We start from the raw sequence: 22,632 nt of genomic DNA, 5'->3' as shown, positions 1-22,632 counted from the left end.
GATGAGCTTTTACACATGCAAATACCATAGGAAGAGTTTCCACCTTAACCCTTATGAGCAAACCTCTTAGATACATAACAAGGATGACCAGGAATGAGAAACAGGCTGGATGACCAAATGGAACCAGGAGTACAAAAGCAAAGACAGAGATGGGGAAAGCAAGAAGAAGTGTTAGACTTTAAAAGACCAGCTTTCCCCATGCCCTGCTCAAGTCAGCCTTAACTGTCTCACCTGCCACCTTGCATTGTTCTGGAACTTTCTTTCAGAGCCAAAATCTGACAGACCAGAAGGAGAACTTCCGATTATTTCTTTTGTAGAAGAATTAAATTTAACAGGAAAATGCAAGCAAAGATTATCCAAAACAAAACACAAGGATTTTCTGCCATCTATCATCAAGAATAAGATTTATTTTTACCTATTCAACACCTCCCTTTCCACAGGCTTTTTGTAAAACATGCAGGCAGCTTCCCTGTCCTGAAAAAAAATTTTCACTTGAATCTGCTGCTGAAAAGACAAATGTCTACTGAGCTAGCAGCTGCCTGGCATTTTCTCAGATCCTTGTGCCCACGTACCAGTGAAATTGCTCTCCAAAGTCATGATGGCCCATCGCCCCAACAAACCCCGGACCTGCATACCACCACTGCTCATCTCGGCCCTTAATGAGGTTGAGCACCCGTGACAACCTGGAACTCTTCCTCTCCTAACGCCTTCCACTACAGTTCTAGGTCATCCTTTTTTTTGTAGTGGCCATACTCCAAGTTTCTCTCCGAGACCTTCTTACTTTCCTCAGGGATCTGTAATGGCTCTGTCCTGCTCCCAGTATGTGGATTCACAGAAGTTCCTGGGGTTTTATAAAATCAAACAGATTCTTCCCACTTCCCTTCAAGACACGTACAAGAATTCTTCCTCTGAAGATTTCAACTTGTTTCTCTTTCCCTTCTGAAATCATGATTGCTAATCCCCACACTTGACTTTGTGCTTAACTGGAACAAGAACACCCTAGTTAAACATTTCTAGGAGGGAGGAGGTAGGATCATGCTGAAGTCTACTTGGAAGTTACAAGGTTAAAACACTTTCTTCACAGTGGCTGAAGTTGATTTTCATTTTAAATCTTGGTATTAGAATTATATATACAATTTTTTTTACCAGAATAATATACAATTTTAAAGCTGTGAAGTACAGTGTAACAGACAAGAGTACAGGCTTGACTGAGCGTGTCTGGCTCAATTTCGTCACTCACGGACTTTGTGATTTTCAGCAAGTTACTGATCCTTTCTGTGTTTTCTCCTATGTAAACTGGGGATTACAATACCTCTTAGGATTGTTGGGAGGATTAAATGAAATAATACATTTATTATCTTTTTGCATGTAAAGCTCTTACAATCACGCCTGGCTTACAGCAAATGTTATTAGCTAGTATTTAAAATCTTCCTATAGAACATCACGCCTTTACACTGCCTGACATCTTGTTAAAAGCCTAATAATTATAGGTGCTTTGCAAATGAGCAAGTGGACTAAGCATCATCAGAGCCAAATACCTGTGGTCAAAATATTCATTATTTGGCAGAGGCTCCAACCAGCAAAACAAGGCATGAAATTTGCCCCCAAACCGATTTCAAACAGCCTTATGAGCTCAATGCCTCAAAATAATTCTGAAGACTAACAAACACGCCACACACATGTTATGAATATTTACTACAAGTCTTTATGAACAGTTTTTATTTCTCTTAGAATGAAACACTGAATGGAATTACCGGGTCATATGGTAAATTGCTTAGCTTCTTGAGAAACTGCTGGGCCACTTTCCAAAGTGGTTGCATCACTGTACATTCCGATAAGCAGTGGATTAGGGCCCCAGTTTCTCCACATCCTTATCAGCACCGTCTTTGTCTTTATTATAGTCATCCTAGCGGCTGCCAAGTGGTACCTAGTTTTGGTTTTAGCTTTCATTTCCCTACTGGCGAGTAATGTTGAGCATCTTTTCAAATGCTAAGCCATTTGGATATCTTCTTGGCTGAAATGTCTATTCAAATGTCTGCCCACTTAAAAATTGAGTTGTCTTACTTTTGAGTTTAAGATCTCTTTATGTAATCAGGGTAAAAGTCCCATATCAAGTATGGCTTGAAAATATTTTATCCCAGTCGGAGGATTGTAAATTCCATTTTCTTAGTTTTTTTTTTTCTTTTTCTATTATGTAAGTTTCAGGTCTACATTGTTCAGGTCCACTTTATAGCACAGCCAGCTTTAAAAGAATAAAGACGAAGTCCCGTGGTTAAGACTCCACCTGCCAATGCAGGGGACATGGATTCGATTCCTGGTCCGGGAAGATTCCACATGCAACTAAGTCTGTGCACACAGCTACCGAACCAGCGCTCTAGAGCCTATAAGCCACAACTCCTGAGTCCACAGACACACACCGACTGAAGCCCTCCCACCCTAGGGCCCGTGCTCCGCAACGAGAGAAGCCACCGCAGTGAAGGGCAGCCCCCGCTCTCCCAACTAGAGAAAGCCCATTTACAGCAAGGAAGACGCAGCACAGTCAAAAATAAAAAAGTAAACCTTAAAACAAAAAAGACCAGACTTCCAGAAAACCCAGAAATGTCACGCACTTTCTATTTCACTGTTGAGAACGTAACAAATGGTGGAGATGAGGGTCACGTTTGTTGGTAAGATCTGTTATGATTTACCGCCACTCAAAAAGACTGCCAATGATTCACACAGGATCGGAAAGCCCCAATCCAGGTTTATCATCACTGACCTCTCCAAATGAAGGGAAAAACATACTGAACTAACTTCTATCAGTCACAAAGTTACAGAGTCTCCTAATCAAATACTAGGGATGTTACAAGACAACTGCTAATACAAACACGTACCCATGAACCAGATCACCGTACCAAAGAATAAAAGTTGATCAATGATTATCCCTCAGTCACTTGCCATCTGACACGGGTTCTTGATAGGAAGGGAGAGGCATGGTGTTAAATGCATTTACTCCTAAGGCCATATTTCAGAGGCCATAATCCAGGTTTGGAGAAGGAAATGGCAACCCACTCCAATATTCTTGCCTTGAAAATTACACAGACAGAGAAGCCTGGCGGGCTCCGGTCCAGGAGGTTGTGAAAGGGTGGGACACAACTTAGCGACTAAACAATAACAACAATGCAGGTTTGGCCTTGGGGTTCACCAGACTTTCAGCTCTCCAGCAGTGGCTTAAGGTTTCAAGGGCTTCCCTGGTGGCTCAGACGGTTAAGAACCCGCCTGCAAGGCAGGAGAAGCGGGTTCAGTCCCTGGGTTGGGATGACCCTCTGGAGAACGGAATGGCTACCCCCTCTAGTATTCTTGCCTGGAGCATTCCATGGACAGAGGAGCCTGGTGGGCTACAGTACATGGGGTCACAAAGAGTCAGACATGACTGAGAGACTAACTCTGAGGTTTCACACCATTTTTTAAGAAAATGTTCCAGAAGTAAAAGGGCAGTAATATGATTTGTGCCAAATCTTCAGCGAAGGACACCCAGGACTAGGAATGATGATGACACCAGCAGGTGTCAGTCCGGCAGCAGGGACCATTCACTGCGTTAGGCACTCTCTGAGCACGATGGAGATTCTCACAGATGCTCCCGGGAGACCGTGACATTGCTTCCTCATTGTACGGATGAGAGCACTGAGGCTCTGAGAGATCAAAGGCAACTCGCCCAAGGTCACATGGCCAGGATTTTGACAGTTCTGTCTGACACCAGGGTATTTATATTGTGCACTTGGGGCAACAGTGACCCTTCTTACAGAAGCAGAGAAAAAATACTCTTAGCTCCCAGACGTCAGAGGATCGAGGATGTGTGGGGCAGCAAGAGAAAGAAAAGGAGGAAGATGAGATGGGGTTCCCACGTCTCTCCCATCCCATCCCTCCATCTTGATCTTAGAATCCGATCCAAGTGGTCACAAACAACCAAGCTGTATATTCCAGGAATAAAAGGGCTTTGCGTCAGAGCCTTGTTGCCTTTTCTTTATCCAAGATACTCAAAAGTTAATTTCCCGAGGAAGGAGTTTATTCTGCAGAGGCAGAGCGACAATGTCAGGGAGCCTCAGCTTTCTATAGCTGCAAAGCTGTCAAAATAGAAAAACTCAAAATGGGGCCAAACTAGGCCATGACCCTTTCCAGGGAGCCCACACCACTTTAAGCTAATGGACATTCGAACTACTTAGGAAAAGGCAAGTTCTAGCAGATCTCTGAACTCCTGATAATGATCAGTAGAATTCTATTACAGAAAATCCTTTTCTTTAAAACTTGAAGATCTGTAATGTGTCACGGAGTTCAAGTTATGTCAATATACACAATATCTATGGAACTGGGGATCAGGAAGTGGAAAGCTCCGGTCTTAAATATCTGAGGGAAGGAAATGCGAAAAGGAAACACTGTTCCCCACACTCTGATGCTAGATTGGCTAAAGGCAGAGGAAGGCTCACAAGTACACCTTGGGACCCCTTCTAATTTCCTCTCACAACCAGTAAAACTATAAAAATATTCACTTAAACAAAGACCCGCTTTGAAAAATGTGTCTATCAAAGCAAATAAAAAAGGTACCAGTTTCTAGGCTATTTTTCCAAGAACAATACAGGATGGTGGAAAGGTAAAAAGATTCTAGAAAAACGAAATTAAGAATTAATGAACATAAATTGTTAGAGGAGGTTCCAGAGTCAGACTCAGATGAGAATCCTGGCTTTGCTGAGAGACCTTGAGAAAGAGACTTTAATCTCTTTCTGCCTCAGTGCCCTCATCGGTAAAATGGAAATAATACTTGATTCCTGTGATAACTCAATGACAGAGTCACAAACACTCTGAGCACAGTGAATGGTACACTGTAATGCTCAATAATACAGGCTCTTACCATCATTATCACTGTTACTACTCATCTAACTGTAGAGACTACCCCAGACCATCATGGATAGATCATTTGTGGGACAGAATCCAGGAGAAACTGAAACACACACATCACAACATGATTACATTTACCGCTATGATAAAAAGACTAGACTAGATTGCTACAGTCTTTTGGGATTGTGCCCAGCACCCACACAAGGTCAATCTGTCTGCAGCTCTAAACGTGCTCAAGGGCACAGTGGGGCTGGTGGCAGCAAAAAGGCTCTACAGGCAATATGCTCAGTGACCCACACTGGAGGACTAACCCCAGCCAAAGGGCCGTGCGTTCTACCTCTCCAGGCATTTCTGTCTTTTTTGAACCTACCCCCTAACCCCATTTATCTTAAAGGCAATGTGTTAGTTTTTTTTAAAGAGCTCCTGGGACTTCCTTGGCTGTCCAGTGGTTAGGTCTCTGTGCTTCCACTGCAGGAGGCAATAGTTTAATCCCTGGTCGGAGAACTAAGATCCTGCAAGCCATACAGAGTGGCAAAAAAAAAAAAAAAAAAATTTTTTTTTTTTCTCTTTTCCAAACTATCCATTGTCAATTGAGCTTCTGTGGCAAAGAAGGCTTCCCAGTTGTGGCCCTAACTGTCTACTATCTAATCCTCTGCCATCTTCCCCTGCCTCACAGCTAAACTAAAACAATCATGGTTGTCTTATTCCTCTCTGCTATATGCTGGCTTTCCCAGACTCCTTTATAAGGTCTTGTGACCCAAGACAGATGGGTAAAACACAAGAAGCCTTCTGAAGACTCGTCTGGGAAAGGCTCTCCTCTGCTGATGAAAAGAAAAGGCACTTGAGAAGACAGTCCCTTTTTGGTCAGGCTCTAAGCCTTGCTCCCCTCCTACGTCCTTGAAGGAAACCACGATGCCTGGACTTGCAGCAATGGCGCTCCGTGCACGCGCGGCAAAAGTGAACAGAGCACAGAGCACGTGCAGCCAAGGAATGGGAAGGCGCTGGGTCACGGGTGCGCCCGCTCTGGCTCTCCACGTTGGTGAGAGAGGTGAAGGTCTTCATTGCTTGGGCCCACTGCAATTTGGGTATCCAGTTACATATAGCCAAGAGCCTTCCTAAATAACCTCATAGTAAATTTCCCAAAGTGGAAGAGTATGCAGGGTCTCCCAAGCTCATCTGACTTCTTATGTATGTGTGTATTTGTGTGTATGCATGTGTGTGTAATAAATGAACATTTTTATTGCTTAAACCCTTTTGTATGGGTAGTTCAAAACATTCGTTGACACAATAGTACAAAATAAAAGCAAGCCAAAAAAACTAAAACAAAAACCCTTCCTCTGCAGAGCACAATTTTGCAAATACAACCCAAAGTGTTTTTCAGATTGAGGTTATATGTCATTTATGGGTAAGTTTATAGGTAAAATTCTAGAAGATGTGAGAAGTCACATGATAAAGCCCCAGATTTGTTTTTGCCCAGATTAATTGAAAGTGAATCTATAATGGAACAGAACTCAGAAATCACATATCTTTTAAAAATAAAAGAGAATCCAAAGAACTTTTAGCTTGGATGTGGAATGGGGGAAGGCCGCCCACTGAGCAATACTGTCACTCTGTTTAGACTTAACCATCTTCACGACTGGTTCACATTTGACAGATATTTATTACTCGGTCATTATGGGCCAGGCAAAGGCTCAGCACTGAGGATGCAGAGGTCATCTCGACAGACATGAGCACACAGTAACACAAATATTATGACAGAGAAAGTGCAGGGCTCTATGGGAACGCAGAGCAGTGGAAATAAACCCACTCCAGAGGGATGGGTAAGAGCTCCCAGTGGATGTGGCAATTCACCTAAAACCTAAAGAATGAGAAGGACTTTGCCTAGAAAAGATCTGGAGTGGAATGCGGTTATGGAGTAGAGAGGGGTATTTCAGGCAGAGAGAGAAGCATGTGCCAGGTCTGGGGGGCTACAAAGGGGGACACTATTCAGTGGGGCATTTATGCTGAGTGCAAGGTAGGTCACGGAAGGGCTGTTTGCAAAGCACAAACTGAGTCTTTTAAAAGGCACACTGTGGCTGTGGAATGTAAACAAATGGAGGGATGGTGGCAGGAATCCAGTTCTGGGCGAGTTCAAGGTGGTGGTACAAGGGCGTGGCAACAAGTGAGGACAAAGGCTGTTCCATCACGGGCAGAAGACCGGCGACTGGACAGATGGGGAGCGCGGTGGGAAAAGGCCAAGGAGGGCGTCCAGGTTTCCTGTGGAGTAACTGGGTGGATGGACGGGCCTTTTACTAAGGAGGGAACAGACCCTGGAGAGGGGACAGTTTGAAACAGAAGATCTGTATATGAAGGCAACCTGTGAAACCTCCAAGAGCTGTTCAAGTCACATGACCCTGATGACATTCAGGAGCGAATGAAAAATGGCATCGTGCGTGCGTGCTAAATTGCTTCAGTCATGTCTGTCTCTTTGCAACCCCATGAACGGTAGCCCCCCAGTACCTCTGTCCATGGATTCTCCAGGCAAGAATACTGGAGTGGGTTGCTATGCCCTCCTCCAAGAGATCTTTCTGACCCAGGGATTGAACCTGAGTTTCTGATGTCTCCTGCATTAGCAGCTGGGTTCTTTACCTCTAGCGCTACCTGGGAAGCTCATGAAAAATGGCATCAATGTTAAAAAAACAAGCAAACATATTCCAGAACTGGCTAAAACATTACAGCACACTTCTTCATTCTATGTTTAAGTGAGGCAGTGGTGATGGGCCAAGCAGCACAGGAGGCTGAACTCCGGCCTCAAAAATACGCTGAAACCTAAACTCCTGGCTCTGTGCACGTGCCCTGATTTGGAAATCAGGTCTTTGCAGATGGAATCTGCTAAGATGAGACCATTCTGGATTAGAGCGGGCCTGGAACCCAGTAGCTGGTGTTCTTACAAGGAGAGGGAGACTTTAAGACACACAGGAGAGAAGAAAGCCAGTTGAAGGTGAAGGCAGAGATTGGAGCCACGAGCCCACGAGCCCAGGGAGCCACCAGGAGCAGAGGCAAGGAAGGATTCGCTCCTGGATCCTTCGGAGGTGTGTGGCCCTGCCAGCCTCCTGATCTCAGAATGTTGCCGGCATGACCGTGAGAGACCATATGCCTATTTTAAGCCACCCAGTTTATGGTACTTTACTACAGCAGCTGTGGAAACTATTACAGGGAGGAAGACTTTGTTTTAGCTTCAGAAGAAACTGGAAAGAAAGGCCGAAGGCAATGAATGAGACCGGCAAGACCATTACAAACTGTGTTTGGGGAGTCTGGCCCAAACACTTAGGTCTTGAATTCAGTTTTTATATTTCAAAACTGAGGGCAACGGTACTTAATCTGTAAAGTTGCACATGGGGGTATAGTCTGTGCACTGTCAAGGGTAATTATAAATATGCTATTGCGAGGCACAAATTAGATATTACATATATTTCTGTAGATTATTCAGTAATCTATGAACACACCATGGCAACCCCTTCCTCTTTTATGATAATATCACTGCTACTGCCGTGTCAAGTCTGATAGACCTGTACACATTCATTCCCCTGAAGGCAAAGCTGGTTGACAGTCTGCCATCATTCTAGCACAGGGATTCTCAACTGGGAGACACATGACAACGTCTAGAGACGCTTTTGGTTGTCAGAGTACGAAGGAGGTCCTACTAGCAAGCAGTAGGCAGAGGCCAGGGAGGCTGCTAAAACATCCTACACAGAATACAGCACCCACCACCCACAACAAAGAACTGTCCAGCCTCAACTGTGCTTCTAGAACTCTGCTCTGGAAGCACCCGACGGCCTGCAGCCAAGCTTCAGGGACCAAGGATACACTTTCTCATCCACAGCAGTCAAGCTGATCACATATTCTCCTGAAATGTGACACAAAATTATTATCACTATTAATACGGTGACTCACAAGTAGCCCAGAGCTAATGGAAGCTTAAGTCCTCCTTGATATCCTAACCAAGAGTGAGAATTCCTGTCCTAGAAGCAGCTAGTGACCATGCTGCTCTGAAGGCACCAGCGGGGATACACATACACACACCGCAGGGCCCAGGCGTCCACACACCCTGCCCGCCAGTGTAAACCCTCTGCCAGGCGGGACTGGAGGAGGAACAGCAGCTGTCCTCCCCAACAGTCCCTCCCAGGAGCTGGGGAGCCTCCCTGAAGCTGAGCAACCCCTGGAGACCCAGCAGCGGAGCTCCCGGACTGAACCCTGGAATTAGACATTCAGCAGTGGGTGGCTGGATCAGGCCCTTGGCGCTGGCACAGGTAGTCAGGTTATCTTTTATCTGGACCTTGTAACCAAGCCTGAAATACTGCCTCGTTCCAAGCTGCTGTATCTTCTCTGTGGCTGCCTCTGGCATGCGAAGCATTTGTAGTTGCCTCCTTGTAGCTATAATGTAAATACGGCTGTGCATACTGGACATTTTTAACCAAGCTTGTTTATCAAGCCTCTGTGGTCTGCTCATCCCCCTCGCCACATATTCAGGTCATAAACAACTTGAACCTCCAGTGCTATTCTTGGAGTCAACAGCACCTTAAAAATAGGATCAGCTAATTGCTAAAGGCAAGAAAACCCCAGTTTTGGTAAAGGCACAGTCAGGTACTCAGGGTTGCCCTGTCTGCTGAAGCTGTATGATTTTCTTTTACTGACAAAGAAGTTCAAACATATCTAAGGAAACAAATGTGGGACAGCGCACAGTGCAACATTAAGTGGCAAAGTCTCCCTTGGAGGGCAGAGCACACTGCTAAGCAGAACAGCACATATGTTAATCCTAACTTTGAGAAGTCTGTATTTATTGGGTTCTAGGCAAGTTCAAGGATAAAAGTTGTGCCATACTGGTTTAAATACCCTGAATGTTTCCACCACCATAATCAAAACTACATTTACATTTAAAATTGGCTTGGTACTGTCAATGTATCTTTTATCATCAAAATCAAAAGTTTAGTTAAAGCTTTTGGTCCATTGAGACAGAGCAAATATTCCAACAGATGGAAAATGTTAAAAGTCAAGAATTCTGGCATTTGAAGATTCATATATAATTACCCTCCTCTAAAAGCAAAACATCATGAAGAAAGCCAAAGAAACATGCTATCTCATAGGAAACCAACAACAAAACACAAAAATTACAATTCCTCTCCAATCTGTAAAATAAAATTTACTGAGCTACTTGAACTTTTTAAACCGCCCCAGATAATAGAGATAATTTCTTCTTGAAGTTATGGGAACACTATTTTCCTAAGTATGAAAAATAATCATCAGCATCTTAATGTATTCATCACAGACACATGGCTTTTCAGGGCAGACCACACAAAATTTTCATGTCACGTTGACAACGAAGCGGCTGAAGTAATTCATAATGCAGTCTGATTTGAAGGAGCAGAAAGAAAAGCTCAACCTCTGTTTCAGTTTGAAAAAGGAGAATTCAAATAAATATTTCATGGTAACTTGGACATTGAATTTATATATTCATAGAAGCCTGTGTCCACGACTGCCTTTGGGCAGTAGTGTGTAGCGTCAGTCACTCTGTTGTGTCCGACTCTTTGCGACCCCACAGACTACAGCCCACCAGGTTCCTCTGTCCACAGGGCTTCTCTCGTAGCTCAGAAGGTGAAGAATCTGCCTACAACGCAGGAGACCCAGGTGCTATGCCTGGGCCGGGGAGATCCCCTGGAGAAGGGAATGGCAACCTACTCCCATATTCTTGCCTGGAGAATTCCGTGATTGCCTTTATCTTGTCTAAATCGTACCCTGTGAACTAACAATTGCTATTCCTATCATACTCCATCAAGTCAGCCTACCTTTTTCACCTTCACACACGGAAACAAAAAACCCACAGATTTATATTTTAATTCTACGCTCATATTCTGAGAAAGATAGACTGTTTACAGAGAAATAGCAAGAAGATCTTTTATAATCCTATCTATGTAGAGTACATTTAATAAAGAATGCTCCCCAGGGCTTCCCTAGTGCATCAGTGGTAAAGAATCCACCTGCCAATGCAGAAGATAATGGGTTTGATCCCTGATCTGGGAAGATTTGACATTTCAAGAAGCCACTAAGCCCGTGGGCTACACCTACTGAGCCTGTGCTCTAGAGCCTGGGAACCATAACTTCTGAGCCCTCACGCTGCGACTACTGAAGCCCGCGTGCCCCAGAGCCCTGCCCTGCAAGAAGAGAAGCCACCGCAAGGAGAAGCCCGCACACGGCAACTGGAGAGTAGCTCTCATTGGCCACAACTGGAGGAAAGCCTGTGCAGCCGTGAAGACCCAGCATAGCACAAATAAAGTTAAAAAAAAAAAAAAAAAAGAAATGCTCCCTAGAGAAAGGCAGCGATAAGGGCTAAGCAGAAAGTGTGTGTGTGTTTTGAGTGGGGATAGTTAGAACAATATCAGGAAAAAAAAGGCTTGTACACTAGTCCTCCTGGAAGTTTCCCTAGAGTAGGACCTGCCTACACAACCAGAAGTCTAAACCAAGAAGAAAAAACACTCTGCCACCCAGGAGACCGACTTTCTTCCCCAAAGAGGGGAGTACTGGACCACTGCTAACGTCCTCCCCATCACAGGGAAACTTTTTTGGACTAACCATTTTTAAGAACACCGGATTTTTAAATTAAGCCACAGGAAGCACTCAAGTTGCACTTCAGCTTGTTCTCTATCAGAGCGACGTTTATCTGTTTCACACAAAGGTCCTACAGCAGAAGTGTGAAAAACGCTGACGGAGAATAACACCATTGAATAATACCATTGCCTCCCTAGGGATGTCAAGAGAATCCAAGGGCATAAACGTGTGAAGTGCTTAGCACAGAGGTTTGCAGGCTATCAAAGCTCAGCAGTGGTTGGTTGGAATGATGATGCTGATAACAATTCGAATCTTTGCTGCAGAGGTAATTTAAAGAAAATGAAGCACAGATGTTTGTATGATTTGCTGTTTAGAAATGTCACACTTAACATCTCAGAAGCTTTTAAAAGATGATCACCTCCAATAGTTGCTTGCACCACAGAGTTTTAAAACTGGATGCGCAGAGGGCAATGCCACAAAAAGGCTCACCTCTTCTTCTTGGTGATGATGAGCACATCGTTAAACAGGAAGAAGTAGACTAGCTGTCTGGACGTCCTTTTTGAGAAAAGCACCGTGTCTTCCACGTACGCCGTCAGCTCCCCTCTTTTTACCAGCCACCGGGAAGAGGAGACCAGAGGGAAAGGCTGCAAAGAGAGAAACGCTCAGTACCCAAAGCCAAAGTCACGTCTTTTTAGGATCACCGAAAGCAAAGTATACAACTTACATTCAAACAAATGATACACCGTTATTCTATAATAGTTCATATAATAGGTACATAATGGTAAAAACGTAATTAGAGGAGAACACATTCTTCAAGAGAAAACCAAAAGGAGCCAAAAGGAATCATGTATTTCTATTTTCCAATAGAAAAAAACTGTTAATATTAACTTGTCTGTATAAAAACTAAAACTCAGTCAGAAAATGTTACTAGGTCAACCAAAAATTGTTACCCTCCCATTAACTCTCAACTTTTTGAAAAAGAAGACTGATAAGGAGTCACTTAAAACTGGAAAACCTCAAAATGAAATCTATTAGTATCAACTGTAGCCATTTCAGATACCACAAATCAGAATCCAAATATACCAAAAAACATTGATAACTGTACTTAAAAAGAGACAAACATAAAATAAGAGATAAAGGTCTGCATTCAATTCATGAATTAAAAAGATTTTATTCAAAAGGAAAGAAAAAAAAAAATCCCTGCAAATGTATGTTATGTCTATAGATTGTCTACTTAGCTGTATTCTGGAGAACACCTATTCTTGAAAGTTTATGGTAGTTTCCCTCATGGAAGTTAGTCCCTGAAAGCGTCGTGCCACTTTCCGGTTGTGAAAATGAACTTCTTCCAGAATAATCTACCTTAATCTCACAGAAAAGGCTATATTCAAGGAATTACATATTGCCTTTTCTTTATTCAGTTTACAGTTTCCAACTGGAAAACTCTCAAAACCTCAGAATAATCCTTACCCTTGAGAGTTCCTTTTTTTTAAAATTACCAGAAATGCTTACTGCCAAAAATCTGATTTAAAACACGACATCCATAATATAAGCAAAAGTTCTTGGACACACAAAAGATAACTCTAGTAAGTGTGGTGCAACCAAATGTCATCCATTTCAGAGAATAATGATTAAAAATAGCCAGAGGAAATTGAGGATATAAGGGAGGAAATTCAAAGGCTAAGAAAGGATTTCATTTTTTTTTTTTTAATTTATAAAGAACATTTCTAAGACGTCTGCTCACAAACACATACTTTTTGGTTGGCCAAAAAGTTCCTTCAGTTTTTAAGTAAAAAATAAAAGACACATTTTTCATTTTCATCAAGAACTTTACTGAACAGAATATCTACCATTTTGTTCTACTATCATCTGCCATTTTTCAGGCAACTTCATAATTTCATCTTCCCAAAACTTTTAATCTTTTCAGCCAAAGAACTGTTTCAAGTGCCTTTTACAGTCTTCCAGAGAATTGAAATTTTTTTCCATTAAGAGAATTTTGTAAAGAATGAAACAGAAATTCAAAGGTGCCATGTCTGGTGAATATGGCAGATGAATCAAAACCTCCCAGCCAAGCTCCAACAGTTTTTGCCTGGTCATCAAAGAAACAGGCGGTCTTGCGTTCTCCTGATGAAAGAGTATGCGCTTTCTGTTGGCTAACTCTGGGCGCTTTGTGTAAGTGCAGCTTTCAGTTGGTCTAACTGGGAGCAGGACTTATTGGAATTAATCCTTTGGTTTTCTGGAAGAAGTGCATGAGAGAGGTGAGCCAATCCAACCCCACCATATACACAACATCACCTTCTTTGAATGAAGACCAGCCTTTGGTATAGTTGGTGGTGGTTCCTTTCATTTGTCCAGTGATCTCTTCCATTCCACATTATGCATAGTATTCACTGTTCATCGCCCATCACAAAAATGGGACATTTTCATTATATTTAAATACAGAATTTCATGGGGAAAGATGGTCAAGAAGGTTTTTTTCATTTTAACTTATGTGGAACCCAAACATCAAAGCAATTAGTGTAATCAAGCTGCTGTAAATGATTTTCAATGCTTGATTTGGATATTTTGCGTATGTCTGCTATCCCCTATGTGGTGTAGCATTGAGTGTTCTCAATTAATGTCTTGATTTGATCACTATCAATTTCAACTGGTCTACCATCCAGCAAGAAACTCACAAACCACATCTGATATATTCAGTCAGTCACAGCACCTTCTCCATATACCACACAAACCTTTTTTTTTATTTGTTTTGCATTTTAGTCATGCTTTTACCTTTCCTGAAATAATAAGGCACAATATGCAAAAAACGTTGCTTTTTCTTCTATCTTCAATACTAAAATGGCTACACAAAAATTCATCAATTTTGATAAGTTGTTTTTTTTTCTAAATGCACACTGATGTAACTGCTGTCACAGTACAATCTAACGAACTTGTTCTGAATTAAGTTAAAGACAACTAAGCATTATTAGAGCTATCTTACGGAAAAAAATAAACAAATGTTTTGGCCAATCCATATTTTCCTGAAGATTTAACAAAGGAAGATGAAAGACTATGGCTGATCTTAACATTTCAAACGTGTCTAATAAAAGAGTTCATATAGTTATCAGCCTCCAAAGTCAAATCAGTCTATGGCTGAGACTTAAAAGGTGACAGAGAGGTTACTTCAATAATTTAGGAGGACCCCCACCAGCAAACACGAGAGGTCACAAATAATCAGAGTCAGGTTAGGTCCTGCCACAGGTCCATAATTACAAGATAGCACTGAAATCGTGCCATAGATTATATAGGATGAACCAAGGAGAGTATTACGTACATGCCACCCTATGCCTATTCTTAGTTTAGAGGACAACGGGAAAAAACCCTTGTTCTTGAAATAGATTGAGTTTTTGTTTTACTTTGTAGATTGAGTTTTATGGACACTTCATAATCCACTAGGCAAAAATAAATTTCTAATGTATATCTAAAATTGACAGTGGCTTTCTCCAAAGAAGACATAGAGACGGCCAACAAGCACATGAAAAGATGCTCAACACTACTAATCATTAGAGAAAGGCAAATCAAAACTATGAGAAGGACCTCCGTGGTGGTCCAGTGGACAGGAATCCATCTGCCAACGCAGGGGACACAGGTTCAATCCCTGATCTGGGGAGATCCCACACGCCGGGGAACAGCTGAGCCCACACACAGCTACTGGGCCTGTGCTCTAGAGCCTGCGAGCTGCAACCCCTGATGCTGAGCCCACGGGGGCCAACTACTGAGTTTGTCTGCCACAGCTACGAAAGCCCACACTCCCGGCGCCTGTGATCTGCGACAAGAGAAGCCACGCAAACGAGAAGCCCATGCACTGCAGTCAAGACTGGCTCCCACACTGCAACCACAGAAAGCTCGCACACGGCAATGAAGACCCAGAGCAGTCAGAGAGAGAGAGAGAAAGAAAAAGCTACAGTGAGGTATCACTCACACTGCTCAGAATGGCCATCATCAACATTTATACAAACAACAAATGCTGGAAAGGGTGTACGGGAAAGAGAATCCTTCTACACTATTGGTGGGAAGGTAGATTGGTACAGCCACTATGAGAACACTATGGAGGTTCCTTAAAAAACAAAAACAGATCTGTCATATGAACCAGTAATCCCATTTTCAGGCATATACCCTGAAGAAACCATAATTTGAAAAGATGCATGCACCTTGATGTTCACTGCAGCATTACTGACGATAGCCAGGACATGGAAGAAACCTAAATGTCCATCGACCAAAGAATGGATAAAGAATATGTGGTGCATATCTGCAATGGAATATTACTCAGCCAAAAATAGGAATGAAATAGTGTCATTTACAGAAACGGGGATGAGCCTAGAGGCTGTCATACAGGGTGAAATAAGTCAGAAAGAGAAAAATACTATATAATATCACTTATATGTGGAATCTAAAAAAATGGTAGAGATGAACTTATTTGCAAAGCAGGAATAGAGACACAGACATAAAGAACAAACTTGCGGTTACCAAGGGTTGAAGGGATAGTGGGATGAACTGGGAGACTGAAGTTGACATATATACACTGCTATGCATAAAGTAGATAACTAATGTGAATCTACTACATAGCACAGGGAACTCTATTCAATACTCAATAACAGGAAGAGGGCATTATAACAGAAGTGTGTGTGCTGTTTTTAGCGAGTACTCATTATCTTCTAAGAAAAATCATGGGTCATGTTTCTGCATTTAAAATGTTACAGTCAGGATGTCATAGCGGAATAGTTTACACTGATCTGCAAGTCAGGATATCTAGACCCTAGCCCTGATTCTGCCACCATAAGCCAAACGACCCTATTAGTGATTAATTATTCTCTGGGCTGTATTTTCCTCATTTATAAAATAAAAGGGTGTACCAGTGACCCTCGAACCATACGACACAGTAGAGAGTTATCTGCATAGAGCCGTCATCACTCTAATTCCACAGCTCAAATGCCAAACCCGTTCACTATGAAAAAATATGACCAGTCACTTTAAGCTGCTTAATTAAATTCAAGAGGCATAAAAATAAATAAAATCACAACCATGAGCACTCACATCCATTAAGGATTCAACTGTGAGCCACAAAGGACTTGACAATGGCCTAGCCTGGCCACGGTCATTTCCTTGTTCATCTTGTCACGTGGCCCTGAGCAGTAAGGGACACGCAGCAACACGCAGCACATAGGCACAAAAAGAATTATGTAAAAAAAACAAACATGAAAAGAATAATCCACTAATTACCCTTTTTGCCAACTGGGAAAGGAGTCCCCTCATTTGATTGAGGAGAAATGCCCTAGAGTCCAGCTTATTGGGATACCACTGTTTTGCCGGACACTTTGGCTCAGAAAGTAAAGAATCTGCCTACAACGCAGGAGACTCAGGTTCGATCCCTGGGTTGGGAAGATCCCCTGCAGAAGGGAATGGCCACCCACTCCAGTATGCTTGCCTGGAAAATTCCACAGACAGAGTGGCCTGCTGGGCTACAGTCCATATAGCCCATGGAATAAAGAGTTGGCCACAACGGAGCAACTAACACTTTCACTTTTATTTTTTTTGGAGAATACAAAAGCAATCTCCTTTCCAGTCTAAAAATTCTGTCATTTTACTACGTCTCCTCAAGTTTGGTCTCTTCCTCGGAGGAAAAAAAAAAGTTCTAGTTAGATAATACCTAACTCAGTGGTTTAGAGAAAGGTCACTTTATCTGGGATAAGCAAGAGCAGAATTACCCACAACAAAGAATCCGCTGCTCCGCCTGCCAGCCTCTGTGTAATCCATTTACGGCCCTGCTTTGACAAGCAAATTCCTCCACACTCTGCTACTCTCCACTATCTCCCTATTCACTGAAGATCTCAGCAAAAGCAGTAATAAATCTGTTTATGAAGAAGTACGAGAGAGTACCTTAATTTTAAATTCCAGCTGGGAGTTAATTGTGTACATCATTTCTGTCCTTTCCATCTTCCGGGCTCCTTCATTACAGAGTCGCACCAACTGCAAACAAGAAAAATCAGGGAGGGTTAAGAGGTGAAGGAGAGAAACCTCACTATCAAATGCAGATCTTGCAGGAAATAATTAGCACTTTGGAAAACTCCAGACAGTTCAAGAATCTCCAGCTTCACACAGTCGAGACTCTGTACCCAGTTGGAAGTGGTGTCATTAGGATGTGCAGACAGAGGAAGAATGCCCTGAGAGTTTTCAGGGACACACGTCCTTGTGTTATGTGTGTTACTATATGACACGCTTCACATACACCGAGGCAGGTTCACCGCGTGGTCCAACCTGTCCGTTCTGCCCCCGCTCCTCACCTTCACCCATGGGAGCCCCACCAAGCCCAGGGCAATTCAAATCAGAGCAGCCTGAGGGCAGAATACCGGACTTCAAAGGCAAGTTCTCAGCTGAATGCTACACTCAAAGCATGTGACCTGGATGCTAGAAGAGGACAGCCTTCCATTGGAACTTAACAGTCAGTGATTCTTCAAGCTGAGGGGAATGCAGTTTAATTAGCACTACTGAGTTACCTACAAATAGATGGACTAATAGTCCTTGGATGAGTAGCTGTGATACTGTGATTTATAATAAAACAGATATTTTGTCTTCTATCCACTGTTTCTGGCACATGGCTCCTAAAACCCTTGTAATTTCCTATATAAGAGCCTTGGGGGCATTTTTGGCTATAATTTAGTATTGTTACCAGTTCCCAAAATAGCTCCAGGACATAAAAGTGAACTGGGTATCTTCTGTTATTCATAACAAGCCCCTTTCAACCTTGTCTGAATTTATATTAATGAGGCGATTTTCGGAAAGCTCCTAAAGATGGGGTTGGTTGCCAGGGGAACCATTCAAATAATTAGAGAAAAGACTGGAACTTTCAGGCCTACCACCTGACCTGCAGGGAGGGAAGAGGGGCTAGATATGACTTGATCACTACTGAGCAGTGGTTTAATAAATCATGCCCATGTAAAGAAGCCTCCAGAAAAACTGCTGAATTCTGGAATGGGAGGATTTCCAGGTTGGTAAGAAGATGACATCTCAAACTCTGAGGATAGGACATCCGGAGCTTGGGACCCTTCTGGACCTCACCCTATCTCTTCCTTTGGCTGCTCACTCATATTCTTTAGCATCCTTTGTAACAAACCACCAGTCTAGTAAGTAAACTGTTTTCCTGAGTTCTATGAGCCCCTCGAGCAAATTAATCAAACCTAAGCAGTGGACGGGTGGTGGAAACTTCCAATTTATAGCCAGTGGGTCAGAAGCACAGGTAACAACCTGGACTCGTGAAGAGTAACCAGAGTGAAGTCTGGGGTGTGGCCTGGGGGGCCTGAACCCTTATCCTGTGGGATGCGCTATCTCCAGGCGGAGTGAAAACTGAATTGAATAGAGGAGGCCACGCGGGCTTCCCAGGTGGCACTAGCAGTAAAGAACCGGCCTGCCAATGCAGGCAGACATAAGAGACACGCGTTCGATCCTTGAGTCGGGAAGATCCCCTGGAGGAGGGCACGGCAACCCACCCCAGTATTCTCGCCTGGAGAATCCATGGACAGAGGAGCCTGGTGGGCCACACAGAGTCAGACACGACGGAAGTGATTTAGCACGCACACGTGCGCAAAGCCACCGAGCTGGGAGGGCAGGGTTGCTCAGCGTGGGGAAAGCCCGCACACATTTGGTGACCACAAGTGTAAGAAGTGAAGCGTTCTGTGGGTAGAGTATTGTGCACAGAGGATCCACCCAAGAGCCACAAGAAATTTTGTATTGTTAATTTCTCATTAACTGAAAAATCTGTAAAACATGCCCATACCAAGGATCATTGGCCATAAAGACAGTGTGATTGTTAAAAACAGAAGCTAGAAATTCTGATTAGATTTGCTTTAATATTGGTGCTTTATTAAGTAGCTCCTACTCTAAAAAGAAATGCTAACACATAAGTAAACAAAACAGGCCATAAAAGGCTCTGACCTAATCCTACTTCACGGAGGTAACTGGAAACAAGATGGGTTACACACTTCCTCTTTTTTTCCCATGATTATATGAACATATAAATACATATAATGTGTAAAAATTATTTTATTTTTGTAAATGGATCCCCCAATGCTTGTCTGGGACTTAATTTTTCCCCTTCACAATATTTCTCCTTATAAATGTAACATTCACTGAAAAACAAGTTTATTTTGTACCCGGTATGTGTCAGATGCTAGGGTTGCAACATTTAAGAGCTCTACAGTCCCTATTGTCATAAAAGAAGGGCAGACACAATAATCAGAGACTGAAATCTTAAGGAAAAAACGGGGTGGGCAGGGGTCCAGGGAGGAAGAGGGTGGGGAGAGAGTCGGGGGCCTCTCCTTAGAGTTCCTCTGAGCTGCGCCGAAGGAACAAAGGTAGTTGTAGCACGCAATCGAGGGGCGGCACTGGCCCGGGCAGAGCGAACACCGGAAGCAGACTGCTGTGTGCCTGAGGAAGTAAGATCCCGACACAGGAAAATGGCACAAGGGGAAACTGAAGGGCCAGGCCAGGGTCAAAGCACGCAGGCTCTTTCGGCATGTGGGTTGTGTTCTAAGTGCAAAGAGAAGCCACCCACAGGCTTTCAGCAAAGCAGTGGCAGGATGCAACATACGCTGTGAGCACATGTGCTTTCACAGCATACCTGTTCCAGCCCCAACTGATGGACGCTTGGACGATTTCCAATCACTTGACGGATTTTCTGGGCTTAAAGGGTATGCCTATCTTCAGTTGCAGCATATCTTTAGGCCCCAGTGGTATGAAGAGTTTACTGATGCAGGAACTGGTGGTCCACCTGATCAAAGCTAGGAGCTTCCCTGGTGGTCCAAAGAATCTGCCTTCCAATGCAGGGGACACAGGTCCAACCCCTGGTAGGGCAACTAAGACCCTTCATGCCTTGGGCAACTAGAGTGCCCGCTCACAGTAACTATTGAGCACGCACACACCACAACTAGAGATGCCCATGTGCTGCAATGAGCAAAGCCTGCACAGTTCATAGTATCTCCTTAATGCTGTGACCTCCAGAAAAACTTGTTCAGTCTTTATAAGTTCAAATCTGATCATGAAACTCCTCAGTTTGGAATCTTTAAAAGGCTCTTTGAAGCTTCCAGAATTAAATCTCACCAAGATGAGGCTCTGGCACCTACCTACCCGACCCTACTTCTCCTATCTTGGGCCTCAGTGCTACTGAATTTCTGGCCAAAGGTCCTCCCTCTGCCACGTCCTTCACACTTTTGATGTGTTTCCCTCCACCTGAATGCCCTTCACCCGACTCTGTCCAACTGACTCCTTCTTATCTAGATTTATACCATTCTGTTTGTCTTTCAGATCTCATCTTGGGTATTTCTTTTCTTAAAAGACTGGAGAACAGAGACTGAAATGTCCATATCTGCTAGTTAAGTGCCTGGCCCAGTGCCCAAGACACAAGGAACACTCAGCAAATAGCAAATGATAATGTGTAAACTCTAAGAATTCTTAAAGAGATGGAAATACCAGATCACCTTACCTGCCTCCTGAAAAACCTGTATGCAGGTCAAGAAGCAACAGTTAGAACTGGACATGGAAAAGACTGGTTCCAAATCAGGAAAGCAGTACATCAAGGCTGTATATTCTCACCCTGCTTATTTAACTTATATGCAGAGTACATCATGCGAAATGAAAGGCTGGATGAAGCACAAGCTGGAATCAAGATTGCAGGGAGAAATATCAATACCTCAGATCTGCAGATAATAGCATCCTAATGGCAGAAAGTGAAGAGGAACTAAAGAGCCTCTTAATGAAGGTGAAAGAAGAGAATGAAAAAGCTGGCCTGAAACTCAACATTCAAAAAACTAAAATTATGCATCCAGTGCCATCACTCCATGGCGAATAGATAGGGAAAAAGTGAAAACAGCGACAGACTTTATTTTCTTGGGCTCCAAAATCACTGCAGATGGTGACTGCAGCCTTGAAATGAAAAGACACTTGCTCCTTGGAAGAAAAGCTATGACAAATCTAGATAGTATATTAAAAGCAGAAACGACACTTTGCTGACAAAGGTTTGTCTAGTCAAAGCTATACGTTTTCCAGTATCATGTACGGATGTGAGAGTTGGATCATAAAGAAGACCGAGCACCAAAGAATTGATGCTTTTGAACTGTGATGCTGGAGAAGACTCTTGAGAGTCCCTTGGGCTCCAAGGAGATCAAGCAGTCCATCCTAAAGGAAATCAGTCCTGAATATTCATCAGAAGGATTGATGCTAAAGGTGAAGCTCCAATACTTTGGCCACCTGATGCAAAGAGCTGACTCACTGGAAAAGCCCGTGATGCTGGGAAGGATTGGGGGCAGGAGGACAAGAGGCAACAGAGGATGAGATGGTTGGATGGCATCATCAACTCAATGGACATGAGTTTGAGCAAATTCTTGGAGACAGTGAAGGACAGGAAGCCCGGCGTGCTGCAGTACATGGGGTCGCAAAGAGTAGGACACAACTGAACAATAATGTATAAACTGCTTTCAGAGATGATTTACAAGTACTTTAAAAAAGGGGGGGAGGACATACAGACCAATGGAACAAGATAGAATGCCCAGAGATAAACCCAGGCATCTATGGGCACCCTACCTTTGACAAAGGAGGCAAGAATATAAAATGGGGAAAAGACAGTCTCTTCAATAAGTGGTGCTGGGGAAACTGGACAGCTACGTGTAAAAAAATGAAATCAGAACACTTCCTAACCTTATACACAAAGATAAACTCAAAATGAATTAAGACTTAAATATAAGACCAGAAACTATAAAACTTTTAGAGAAAAACACAGGCAGAACAGTGTATAACATAAATCATAGCAAGATCCTCTATGACCCACCTCCTAGAATACTGAAAATAAAAGCAAAAATAAACAAGTGGGACCTAATTAAGCTTAAAAGCTTTTGCACAGCAAGGAAAACTACAAACAAGGTGAAAAGACAACCCTTAGAATGGGAGAAAATACTAGCAAATGAAATAACTGACAAAGGATTGATTTCCAAAATATATAAGCAGCTCCTTCAACTGAATACCAGAGAAACTCAATCAAAAAGTAGGCAGAAGACCTAAACAGACATTTCTCCAAAGAAGACTTACAAATGGCTAACAACCATATGAAAAGATGCTCAATATCAAATGCAAATCAAATGAGGTATCGTCTCACAC

At 43.0% G+C, this 22,632-nt stretch overlaps 1 protein-coding gene across 2 annotated transcripts in view; it reads right to left on the bottom strand.

The window, feature by feature from the left end:
* The window catches only part of ARHGEF26 (Rho guanine nucleotide exchange factor 26), a 136,058-nt gene that overhangs the window by 25,238 nt on the left and 88,188 nt on the right, over positions 1-22,632 (bottom strand). For both annotated transcript variants that reach the window (XM_061168169.1, XM_061168168.1), the window contains 2 exons: positions 17,368-17,457; positions 11,944-12,098 (listed from right to left, as the gene is read on the bottom strand). In XM_061168169.1, the coding sequence (XP_061024152.1) occupies positions 11,944-12,098; positions 17,368-17,457 (245 nt within the window). The remainder of the gene's footprint in view (positions 1-11,943; positions 12,099-17,367; positions 17,458-22,632) is intronic.

Source organism: Dama dama, chromosome 19 (genome assembly GCF_033118175.1).
Source record: "Dama dama isolate Ldn47 chromosome 19, ASM3311817v1, whole genome shotgun sequence".
Classification (NCBI taxonomy): domain Eukaryota; kingdom Metazoa; phylum Chordata; class Mammalia; order Artiodactyla; family Cervidae; genus Dama; species Dama dama.
This window is presented reverse-complemented; position numbering and strand designations above follow the sequence as displayed.